Genomic DNA, 13172 nt, shown 5'->3' on the forward strand with positions numbered 1-13172 from the left:
TATATGATTCCGTACTTTTATATGAAGGAGGGAAGAGGGATTGTGTATGCATCCATCATGGAACAGCTGCAGCATTTTCTGACACATTAGTAACAATCAGTTTAGCAGAGGCCTGTTTCTTGAAAGTGCCGTTAAAGCACACAGTGACTCACCAACACATTCAGTGTTTTAAAATACCTGCACTGAACATTCAAAGATGATGCAGTAAAGAACAGTCACAGCAGGCTAAAGCAATGCCTTCCCACCTTGGGTGGGATCAGGGTTTCCCAAACTAGGGTCTCCAGCTGTTTTTGGACTACAATTCCCATCATCCCTAGAAAGCAGTACTAGTAGTCAGGGATGATGGGAACGGTAGTCCAAAAGCAACTGGAAACCCTGGGTGGGATAGAATCCAAATATGTGATGGAGCCCAATCAAAATGTATATGAAATAGGTACAAGCAATTTCTTAGGCATGGTGGTGTATGTTTATTGTTGCAGGATTTTGTAATTTGTGTATGCTATAATAGAACCACACCTGTGTACAGGTGCTATTTCTAGCTACTGCAGATATGTTTGTGACACCAGAAGTTTTTAATTAGGACAATTTGCAAGATTTATTGCCAATGACACAAGCTGCCCATGGCATATGTGCTGAATGTTGTACCTTGTCATCAGCATGACTATATTATAAACCTATAATTTAGTTTGACACTGGACCATCTTAGTGATGAGAAATAGAGAGCAGGCAAGTACATCTGAGTTTTACAAAGATATGCATTTGAAAATACAGAATTGTAAAGCCCAGTGTGTCCATAAAAAGTATTATCTCACATTCCATGTGTCTACAAGCAGCTTTTAGGGATAAATATAAGGAGTTGATTTAGCATGAGTCAGACTATTGTTCCATCTAATCCAGTGCTATAAATGATCTGACTGATCTCAGGCAGATGTTCTGTCCCTAAGCCCACAACCTGAGATCCTTTCAACAGGAGGTGCCAGAAGTTGAAGTTGCAAAGCTTGTTCTCTACTACCCAGCTACAGTACAGATGCACTCATTCTGTCAAATGAGTCCTGCAAAGCCACACATATCCCAAATTAATGGTCGCTTCACATGCTGTGGAATTTAGCTGTGGTGCATTCTGAATTTGGAAATTATCTTTTTTTTCTCCTACTTGATTTGTACACACTGAAGGAACTATGATTGGCCCTGGGTTTCTACAGCTGCGTGTACATGCAATAAGCTTGGCTCTCCTAAGTCTTGGAGAACTCTCTGGGTACTGTTGTAATGCCTTCCTACCTAGAATATGTTTCTCTAGAATATGTTTGTTTCTTGTCCATCTGCAGATCAGAAAGGGATCCTAGCAGGCCAGCACGGTGTGTAATGTTCTCATGAACCAAGAAAAGAGTCTGCATGATTTTCTTGTTGCACTTTGTGCCTATATTTGTGTGTTTGCTTTGTGCAATCTTTTTCTAGACTAGTGCAACAATGCCAGATAAAGCTGTGTGCAGACATGCCCATGTTTCTCATCTTTCAGTATAGCTGATAAGAGAGTCTCTCAACTTGGCAATGTGATGTGCAGATAAAGGTGATAAAGCATATAGTGGTTATAATGAATTGGAAATAGCTACAGACTTGTTTCGTTTTTTTGTTGGTTGCTCCTAGGTACCTCAAGTCCATTGTGGAGACTATTTTGATATATCAGCACTTTAAGAAACTGAATCCAGAACAGCAAGTAGCAAAACATGAACTTGTGGACTTTTGGATGGACTTTCTGGTTGAGGCCACCAAGTCAGACGTCTCTGTAGTTAGATTTCCTGTGAGTGTGTTTTGAACTCTTCCAATTAATTTTTAACCATTTCAATTTCCTGTTTGTCCTGCCATGTGATTCTTGAGGGGCAGGGAAGCATTTTTAATTTGGAAAGAAATAAACGTTGAACAGCAAAATAAGTTGATCTGAATAATTATGAAGGCGCCTTGCTTCTCCTGGTGGCACAAACAGCTACATCCTTCATGAGTTTCTGTTGTCACATAAAGGCATTTTTTATTCATTCAGGCTTATGGTGGATCTGGTGTATGGATTTTTACATGTTCAAGTCTGATTCTGTAGGTTTTACTCATAAAAAGAAAATAAAAATTAAGTATTGCTAGTGGATCCTAACTTAAGGAAGTTCACAAAAGGAAAGTTTGGTGTCCCTTCTTCTCCCCTGTAGCTACTCGTGCCTCTTCTCCTCCCAAAGATTTTTGGAGGGCCGGGAGTTTGTTTTTAATAACATGAAGTGGGATTGCAGGTGGCTGCTGTGCAAATCAAGCTTGGACTAAGGAAGTTTGTGAAATTGGCAAGTGCTGCTTCTTCAGCAAAACATTTTTTCTCACATTTTTGCATGTAAGAACCAAATAACAAAAGTAAAGTAGAATATTCTACAAAACTGAAAGCTGGAAGACATTCAGTAAATTATTTAGCTAACAAAATGCAAAACTGCTTATAGGTAAAGGTAAAGGTACCCCTGCCCGTACGGGCCAGTCTTGACAGACTCTGGGGTTGTGCGCCCATCTCACTTAAGAGGCCAGGGGCCAGCGCTGTCCGGAGACACTTCCGGGTCACATGGCCAGTGTGACATCGCTGCTCTGGCGAGCCAGAGCTGCACACGGAAACGCCGTTTACCTTCCCGCTAGAAAGCGGTCCCTATTTATCTACTTGCACCCGAGGGTGCTTTCGAACTGCTAGGTTGGCAGGCGAAACTGCTTATGGTAAATAGTAAAAGTTTGTCTTTTGTGCAGTTTGTCCTTGCCTCCAAGAGCTAAACTGCAAAGTGTCAGTACTTAATTTTATAATTTTATGGGGGTATTTTGAAGAAATGTAGTAACTGTTTAGCAATGTGCTATGTATTTTTTTTTTCTGTTCAAAGGTTTTAATATTAGAGCCTACGAAAATCTACCAGCCTTCTTACCTGTCCATTAATAGTGAGGCTGAAGAGAAGACAGTCTCTATCTGGCATGTTATGCCTGATGATAAGGTAAGCTGCTACCACACCACTTTTACAGCAATAAACCATTGACTCCTCTGTGCAGCTTATATCCTGTAACTGCTGACTGCTTGATCGAAGGAGTTTAAAGGAAATTGGGAGACATTTGTGGAAACGAGAGAGGATTTAGAGCCTTTCATGTTTGAGAGATTGAAACACTGAACAGCCCAAAGCAGCCCAAGGTTGAGGAAGTAATGGATATTGGGAACAAAGTATGGCATGTCCATACAGGCTACAGGTCTGGGAGTTTTAACAACAGCTGAAGGGTACAGGCACAGGGCATGAGAAACAACTCTTCAGACTTCACCATCAAAATAAGGTTGTTTCTTAAGTGCTCCATGTATAGGCTGTCATTTGTGGCAGATAGAGTGACTGGCCTGTTTGAGAAATGTAAAGACAGGTGCATAATTGGTAATCAGGAATCTGAAGAAACAAGAAATTGAAAACCTTCTGGATATAAAAGGTAGACTTCTCCCTCTATACCTCTGGAGAATCTTGTGCTGTGACTTTGGCCTAAAGAGATGCAGAAAGTAAAATTATGGAAGACCAAGTTGGTACCTTGAGGTGTACTTATAAGAGCTTATTTACAAATTGTGGTTTTGCAGAATATATCTAAACATATAGAATACATGTGTGAGAAGCAGGTGTTTAATAATGATGATGATGATAATAATAATAATAATAATAATAATAATAATAATAATAATAAATAATTTATTATTTGTACCCCACCCATCTGGCTGGGTTTCCCCAACCACTCTGGGTGGCTTCCACAAAGACCAAAAATACATTAAAAAGCAGATATATCCTATAAGTACACTCATCAGGGAATCAGGAGTTAGTGGTAGCAAGCTCAGCTTCACTGTTGCGTGGTCCTAAGTGGCTGATAGTAGGAACTGGAGACAGCAAGCAGAAGTTATAGAGGGAAAACTGGAGGTGTAAATCGAATGTGTTGAGGGAAAGTTGGAAACAGGAAATGTTATTTTCCAGATAACATCTCAAATACTTCATAACCATAAGATGTTATTTCTTCTCTATTTTGCTTCCACTACAGAAGAATGTGGCAGAGAATTTTTCCCGGCATTGGCTGCTTTTTGTAGCAATTTATTGGAAAGTTTTTTTTTATTTTGTTCATCTTTTTTATTGCAACAGTACGTGGAAAACTTGAGGTGATCACTCTTTGATGTTTTCACATTTAGTTCTGGAGTAAAGGTAGCAGCAATCTTGAAACGAAAAGCAGTAAATTCTTGAGTAGGTGTACTCAGCTTTCATAATCAATTATAGAATCTTAGTTGGAAGGGCCCCAAGGATCATCTAGTCCAACCCCCCTGCAATGCCAGAATCTCCGCTAAAGCATCGGTGACAGATGGCCATCCAACCTCTGCTTAAAAACCTCCAAGGAAGGAGAGTCCACCACCTCTCGTGGGAGTCTCTTCCACTGCTGAACAGCTTTTACCATCAGAAAGTTTTCCAAATGTTTAGTCAGAATCTCCTTTCTTGTAACTTGAAGCCATTTCCTCGAATCCTACCCTTTATTAACAGGAGAAAACAAGCATGCTGTCTCCTCCATGTGACAGCCCTTAAGACGTTTGAAGATGGTTTTTATATCGCCTCTCAGTCTCCTCTTTTCCAAGTTAAACATACCCAGCTCCTTCAAGCATTCCTCCTAAGACTTAGTTTTCAGACCCTTGATCATCTTGGTTGCCCTCCTTTGCACACATTCCAGCTTGTCAACATCCTTCTTAATTTGTGGTACCCAGAATTGGACACAGTATTCCGGGTGTGGTCTGACGAAGGCAGAATAGAGTGGTATAATTAATTCCCTTGATCTGGACACTATGCTTCTGTTGATGCAGCATGGAATAGTGACAGCTAGTGCTGTTGCTGCTGCATCAAACATCATATCTGTTGAATATAAACCAACACAATCTCTTAAGGCATTGCAGACATGACCATTTGTCTGTTCTGGTAGAGTAAATCTGGATACCATATGTAACAATATACTCAAGTATCACATCACATGTACATTAACAGTGAATTAATAACTCCTTTTAAGCTAGAGGGTTGCCTTTGTTAGCTTTATGAAGGCAAAACATGATAGGATATTGCTGTTTATATCTATTTCATTTAATTTGTTTAGAAGCAAGCCATTTCCCCCTTGCAGTAGTTGCACTTTTAACTTCATTCAGCCAGTCTAGATTGCTTAAGTAAGAATCCATGTCAGAGAAGCATACAGAACTTGAACTGCACACTGGTTTAGTTTCTACTAGGCCAGCGGTTGCTTCATTTCACCATGTGACACATCTGTATTGTTATTTGTGTTGCATTACATGTAGCAAAAATCATTTCTAACAAGCTCCCCAAGTTACCACAAGTTGAACAGTGTTAAACATCTGGCTGATTCCATAAACATCACATCACATTTGTAATAATGACCATTGAGTGCATAATGTGGAAATTCTTGTTTCTGTTCCTTATCTTACTCATGTTTTCCACAACCCTGTGCATCAATTTACTGTTTTCCCCATTTTGTGGATTTGGAAGTAGGACTTCAGGAGCACTTATTTGTCCAAGTATGTTCATGGCTGGAGAGGTATCTGAATGTAGCCCTAAGGTCCAGGGTTACTCTGTCCTCTGGATTACACTGACGTCCTAACTCTTCATGACTCATTCCCTGGATTCCATCATAGTTGGGAAGGCTCACTCTGAGTATTCAATTGACGTGGAGAGGACTTGCTGACTTTTCCTGGCTGTTAAAAAACTCTGCATAACTCTGGATTGTTTTGATAGCATGAAACCTTCTGGCTCTGAACTTTAGCTACAGTAAAAGGTAGCAGCTGGAATTGATATTGCTACTGCTCTCAGTAGTGCCTTAGCCTGGACACTTGGGTCTCTCATGTTGGCTGCTGAAGCAGTTTTCCAATTGCCTTTTTTATTATTAACCAAAGAACAGATGTCAGAATTAGACAGTCCCCATAAAATGTTTACTCCAATGGATTGAAAATTTGGCAGAATCACCAGGAATTCACCAGCTTGAGAACATAACAGCATAAACAAAGAGGTCACATGAATCAAAGAGAAACTAGGATTTTTGAAGGGTTGGGAATTTATTGGGCTTGTGGCTGTGGTTTTGTATGTGTGTTAGATTGTTTTAAGTTCGAAATGAGAAATGGAAATGTTCTTACAGCTTAACCCCTTCATTTACATATAGTTTTTTTCCAGCATAGTGGCCGTGAATTGATGGAAGAATTTAACATGAAAAGGCATGTTTGGAGAGAGATTTTATTGGGTTGTTTTGAAGGATGTGATACACACTGGTTCCCATAGCAGAGGGTGAAGACTGGGTAAAATGAGAGATTTTGTTTCAGAGGTTCAGTGTAAGAAACATACAGTACTAGGATTATTTGTATCTTTGCAGGTTTGGGTGTGCACATGTACTGTGTTTTTATTTCTACATTGTTATGAAGGTGACGTGTACAGTTACAAAAGGGCCAACACAGTGGGGGGGGGAACCCTCAAACATTATTTTGTAAGTTATAGGCTTTAGATGTTGTACGCTGCTTCTTTTTTAAATGAATAATTTGTTTGATCATAAACATGTACAAACTAACACATTTGTATGTATTTATTTGTATGTACAGCTATATGCCCAAGAACGGTAATTTTTGTTGACTTCTTCATTACAGAAAGGCATTCATGAATGGAACTTCAGTGCTGACTCTATAAGAGGAGTAAGGTAAGGTTATTTATTTATTTGTGATACCTATGACATTTCCTCTGTAGCCATTATTTAATTAATTAATTTTTATGCCATCCATCTGAAGATCGCAGGGTGGTTTACAGCAGAAAAATACAAAACGAGAACACAAAATATACAGCAGCAGCAGCAGCAGCAAAACCAATAACTCCCTCACAAACATATTTAAAAGGCTAAACATAAACAAAATCTTTAAAAATGGGTGTCAGAACTGTGGGGGAAATCCTCAAAATATGCATGAAGCAGTTTTTGAATTCCTGTCTTATATGACTGACATTAAGCAAGACCTAGCACCTATCATTATTGGGTTAGCTCAAATGTAGGACCTTAGAGATTTGCATCTATTTTGTGAATTGCATCTTTTTTGTGTGAATGTATCGTTATTGTAACAGATACATGTTTATGTTTTAAATATGTTTTAAGTTGCTTGGAGATCTTTGTGTAGCTAGTGACTAACAAGTCAAATACATACATACATACATACATACATACATACATACATACATACTGTTTAATCTTGCCCAGAGGCTCCACATGACCTTTCCCCATACAAATATTCTAGTCCATAAATTATCTTCCTCTCATAATTCAAGCAGTTATTATATATTGGCAGTACATTTATCTCTTTATAAATATTTGCTGGCAACACCTTATATATATGGGGGCTGCCCAGTTCTATGCATGTTTACGCAGAATCAAGTCATGCCGTATTAGTGGAGCCTACACCCAGGCAGCCATGCATAGGAATGCAGTCTGAACTTCACAGGTTAACATAATTCCAAAGCCAGGTTTCCCAGACTCATCTCAACACACCGCCCACCATGCAGCATTGCCCTCTGCTGCATTGTGCCAATAAGAAATGTGGTGATGAAGTTTCCATTTAGTACATATGTGGACAGGGGTCTAATTGTTTCTCGCTTACTGCTTCCACTACTTCTAATTGTTTCTCGCTTATTGCTTCCACTACTACTTCTAGTAGTATTAGGAGAGAGGCAGTGATATAAACACATTTAGCACCTTGATAGCTGGTGAAATACATGTTATAGGATCCTCTGGAGTAGCAGTACCAAAACCACAAAATGTCATGTAAGAACCATACATAGGTGCAGAATATAAAAAGAAAATAAATGGGAAGGCAGCCTGGACACTTGGGAGAGAGAATTTGTTGCAGGTTTGAATTCTTCTGCTACCAAAAATGACATCTCAGCAGTGAAAGAGCATATCAGGGACAGGACTATAGTGAACATTATTCCTGCCCTTCTAGCTTTCATTGTTCAAGAAGGGTGTTTCCTCTGCGAGGGAGCATTCAAACACATAAGCTCTACGTGCAGCCTAAAGTAGTGCGGTCTAAACTTGGTTCTGCTGACATAAAATGGCTCTGAAAAGACATCTTCTTTAAAAAGAGTGTTGAAATCCATGGTTACTACAATTTGCTCCTTCAGAACAAAGGGTGTCATTAAAAAAAAATCTAGGCCTCTTGCAAGTACAACACTGAGTGCTGAACAAGTGTATGTAATTCTGTCGTGTTTTGAGTGGTTTTTCTTCATTAGTAGCTTGGGTTTTATGTAGGGCTTGTCTGCACAGGAGCTTCCTGTAGACAGGTTTGATGAGTTGTTGTTAAACTTGAAATACAGGAAAGAGTACATGTTGCTGACTGCAGCAGTTTGATGGGTCTGCACTGTATCAGGTGGGCTTACTTCGTAGTGGTGGTCTTCCGAGGGCACTTGCAGAAGGCATGGCGTGGTGCCCTTCCATAGCACCGAAGTGGAAGATTTATAAATTTCTCTCATGTCTCCTGACACTGGCTGACCATGTAGGGAACGGCAGTTCAATGAGAAGGGAGCCACCAAGATACACACTGAAAGGAAAAGAGGCACATCACATCTCCACATTGCAGATCTTCAAAAGTTCCAATTCTAGACAACATTGTAAGGCCTGTTCTTGAACAAATAAAGATTAGCACCTTCTTACCTCAACTGCTGCATTAAAATAATGCAGTTGTTTTTGTAATGGGTGAGTTTTGACCATGGAGATGATTAGACCCTAGTATCTTGGATATGCAGTGTCTCATTTTCCTCATTACTTTATTTGAGATTTAACTTTTAGTTAAATTCTCAAAAAACAAAAAAACTCCCAGACTCTTGGTCATGGTGGGGAGAATGATTCTCATTGTTAATTAATTTAGAAAATAACTGGTTAAAAGAAATCCCAAAACTCAGAGGTAGAAAAACATTTCAATCCAGAGAGATATATTTAAATCAACCATGCAAACTAACCATGCTGCTAAATTAAGTACAATTAATTTTGATGGAACCTAAGTGTGACTAACATATTCTGGACAAGGAGTCATTGAATATGAGGTACAGAGAAGGGAGAAAAGTTTTACATTTGTTGTATCCTTTGGAGTCAGCTGTGCTCACATCTCCCTAGGAAGTTTAAGGAGCATAGCACTTTTTACTGTTTACTCCACTCCTTTCCAAATATGTGAAAGGGCTGTGGCTCAGAAGGTCCCAGATTCAGTCCCTGGCATCTCCAGGTAGGTTTGGAAATGTCTCTTGCTTGAAATCATGGAGAGCTGCTGTCAATCAGTCTTTACTTTGCTGAGCCAGATGGAGAGGCAGTCTCACTTGGTATAGATAACTTCCTCTGTTTCTGTGTGTTTCCTAGAATAACTATGTGACAGCAGTTTTTGAGTGGTGGTGCTTTTACTACTTTAAGAACAACAAAATGACTTATACGGTTGTGCTAGGGTGCCCCCTGATGGCTCTTTACATTTCCTTATAAATTAAGAAATAGAATCTGGTGGGAAATAAACGGTGCCTGGCCTTTATTCTGAATAGAAACTCTTGGCTCAAACTCTTTTAAGGGTCTAGTCTCCATGGAAAGAACAGATGAGCAAACAGACAAGGATCCTGCAAGCAGAAGTACAGAATAGGTATTGCTTCAACAGAAAGATATAAAATGCAAATGGATTATACTTATATTCTGTTGGTGGGCTTTTACTCTGCTATGCTTCTACATTAGCTTATGCAGCACATGTCAGAAAGAGGTATTTTCCTCATAAGTGTTTATTTCTGGTAAGATAAATAAGTTAGCCTACTCCTCAAATTGTTTGTTAAAGGGAATAGCCATCCCAAAATGTCCCTGTTGCAAAAGTAATTGTTAAACTGATGTTTTGTGTGTGCTCAGCGCTGACTGGAAAGCGTTGTCTCTAGAAAACACTCAGGGCTGCTTTTCTGCAACAGTTAGTTTTGTTGAATCATTGAGGTCCAAATCTTTTCAGTTATGTGAAGCTTTTTCAATTAATGTCGTTCTTTATATTTTAATATAGCAAAAGGACAATCATCTAAACCCATCTATTATACATGAAATACAATATAGAACATTCATTTTTATTATGCAATATTTATTATCCCGCTTCCTCCATGAAATCCTGACCCATCTTTCAATTGTATAACAGCCACAAATTTCCCTGGAGCAACTTCCATTTAGAAGAAACTAACTGGAGAAAGTATGGTTCTAGCCTTTCTCTTGCAAGCATAAAGAACATAATTTTTCTTTTTGAAATACGAAAACTGCCTGAAGCAGAGAGTCACAAAACCATTAACCCGTGCTATCTTTGCTTCTCTTCCAGCATTTCAAAATTTGAAGAACGATGCTGTTTCTTGTACGTGCTGCACAATTCAGATGACTTCCAAATTTATTTCTGTACAGAACACCACTGCAAAAAGTATGTTTTCGCCAATTATCTATATGGTTTGCGTGACGGTGATCCTGTGAGCTGCTGCTGTTTAGGAAATTGGCTTTGGCTGACAGGATCATCTTTGACCAATTACATTCTGCCTGAGCATGAGATGTGTGTGCATCAGACAAGTGTTATACTAGAGTCAGCATAATGTTTATCAAAATAAATTGAGACCCACAGATAAAATTGAGATGAAGTGATTTTACTGGGATATCAACACATTCCTTTTCTCTCTAAGCATGCTGCAGTGGTATAAGTGTTAGAATTCTGGAATCTACCACTTCAGGTGGAAGGTCTCCTTTTGGTCTTATGTTTTCTAAAAGAAAACCTGGCATGTGTGAACAAGCACACTGGAAAGGGGGCTACACCATACCTTTGTTAGTTAAGTACATGCAGGCAGGCTTAATTTTACATGATACGCCCATATGCCTGCAATTTTTGGTACAGTCTAGAATTCTGCCAGCAGTATCTTACTTCATCCTGCATAATACATTGAATGGCTCTTTGACAGGAATTGAAATGTTTGAAGAAAAATAATATTCAGTATTCTAAAAAGAAGTAATGACTGCTGATGAGCTGGTTAGCATTTGTGAGCCCCAGGCGAGCATAGAATGATGAGTATGGAGTGATGTTTAGAAGGGTTGCTTACAAAGTTCTACCTATCCAAATCTGTCCTTGGATTTTGAAGCTACGAGTTACCTGGTCTTGCTTACAGATTTGCACCATTGTGTTGGGAAACATGACATCCTTCTGGTTTTGATTTCCAGTTTGTATTCAGATGAATAGTTGGTCACATTTTTTCAGTTTACATTGTGCTAATCATCAACATCCATCAAATTTTTCTTTGCAATTGTAACAACAACAGTTGTAAATAGTAATTATCTTGCTGCAATCATACATTCACATCAAGATTGAATCATTGCACATACAGACAAAGGAATCCTGATGTGATAGTACACTTATTTCAGGATTCCTTTTGGCATGATGTTTTATCAGCATGTCTTCCTTTACAATAGTAACAATGCAAAGAAAATAAGATGCAAGCTAAAACTGTGGCAAATTGTGCAACTGCTGTTTTAAAAATTAATCTGGATGGCAAACAGAATAGGGCAAAAATGGATGTGGTAAATTTTGTTAATCCCTGTTGTCCAGCTGTGATATAATTAGAAATCATGGTTTGTACTCAGGAACACAATATTATTAGAGTACGCATTTATACACACATGCACAACTGCATGTATTTTATCAATTTATGAAAAACTCTTCACATGAATCTTGAGGCGCTTTACAGAAAATCTACTACAATAGCTTTAAAAACACCACAAAAATGAGAGCTAAGGATAGGTTTTAAAACAATGCAGAATAACCATCTAAGGAAGAGACATTTCCCCAGGTTTTCCCGTGTTTCCAAAAAGGACACAGTAATGGGCATCTGTTGTATATCAGTAGTGATGCTGTTGAGTGGAGAAGGGAAATGGCTTTAAAAGAGGATTAGACAAATTCATGGAGGAGAAAGCTATGAATGGCTACCAGCCACAGTGCCTATGCAATGCTTCTGAGTATCAGTTGCTGGAAACCACTGGAGGGGAGAGTGCTCTTGTGCGCGGATCTTGCTTGCTGGTTTCCCACAGGCAACTGTCCAGCCACTGTAAGAACAGTATGCTGGACTAGATGGGACGTTGGCCTGATCCAGCAGGCTTTTCTTACGTTATTATGTTCTTGAAATGGAGGCGGTAAAAGCTATTATGAACACAGTGAAACAGTCATAAGCGGCTAAAAAAAAAGAGGCAACCACTAGGATTCATTTTGCTGTAATACTATATTTTCTTTCATATGGATTTTTGGCAGGTTTTTTGAACTGGTTAATAGCATCACTGAAGAAATAGGAAAGAACACGGAGGAAGGTGAATGTGATGGAGACTCTCTGGAGGTAAGGGCAGTCTTTCATTCCTGCTACTTCTCACACTTTTACAGAATTGTGCTCCTGTTGGGTTACTTTTTCTTCACTGGATAATTAGCTGGATTAGCCTTAACTGCTTTGGATAAATAGCAAGCCAAATCCTCACCTCCTTCATACTGAAAGCGTTCGGTGTCAAATTAACAACTTCTGAATTGTTCCAGTAATAGTTGTTAATGCAGTTTATCCTCAAACTTGAAAGCACTGCTTCATTCTTGCGCCCCTAAGCATGTCCAACAATCACTGGCTTCAGTCATGTTCTTGATTTCTCTGCGGTAGCTGTAAAATCCAATGCAAAGTAGTGTTATCATAGTGAATTGCTGCTTTGGGAATATCAGTTGGCCACTGAAGTGCAGGGTGTAAATTTAGAAACAAATGGAGGTTACACTATGTTTCAAAGACTTGGAACTTCTAAGATACTTCTTAGAAATGTTTATTCCAGGCTGACAACTGCAATTTAATTCAGGTAAGGCATGACTTCCCCGTGTTATTTCTAAGCACACAATGGAATAAATACTAGAATCACTGATATTTTCCTTTTGTTGTACTTTCTGTTGTAGTATGACTACGAATATGATGAAAATGGTGATCGAGTTATTCTGGGCAAAGGCACTTATGGTGTAGTTTATGCAGGACGAGATCTGAGCAATCAAGTGAGAATTGCCATTAAAGAAATCCCAGAAAGAGATAGCAGGTAAAGTAACGGTC

At 39.0% G+C, this 13172-nt stretch overlaps 1 protein-coding gene across 4 annotated transcripts in view; it reads left to right on the forward strand.

Moving 5' to 3' along the window:
• MAP3K5 (mitogen-activated protein kinase kinase kinase 5) overlaps window positions 1-13172 on the forward strand; it is a 91846-nt gene that overhangs the window by 52031 nt on the left and 26643 nt on the right. For all 4 annotated transcript variants that reach the window (XR_014167252.1, XR_014167253.1, XM_081907052.1 and 1 more), the window contains exons 10-15: window positions 1645-1798; window positions 2889-2996; window positions 6692-6741; window positions 10397-10492; window positions 12356-12437; window positions 13025-13158. Coding sequence is in view for 2 of the 4 variants with exons in the window: in XM_081907052.1 (XP_081763178.1) it covers window positions 1645-1798; window positions 2889-2996; window positions 6692-6741; window positions 10397-10492; window positions 12356-12437; window positions 13025-13158 (624 nt within the window). In the remaining 2 variants the exon portion in view is untranslated. The remainder of the gene's footprint in view (window positions 1-1644; window positions 1799-2888; window positions 2997-6691; window positions 6742-10396; window positions 10493-12355; window positions 12438-13024; window positions 13159-13172) is intronic.

This window comes from Podarcis melisellensis, assembly GCF_964234715.1.
Source record: "Podarcis melisellensis genome assembly, chromosome: 3".
NCBI classification, from domain to species: Eukaryota; Metazoa; Chordata; class Lepidosauria; order Squamata; family Lacertidae; genus Podarcis; species Podarcis melisellensis.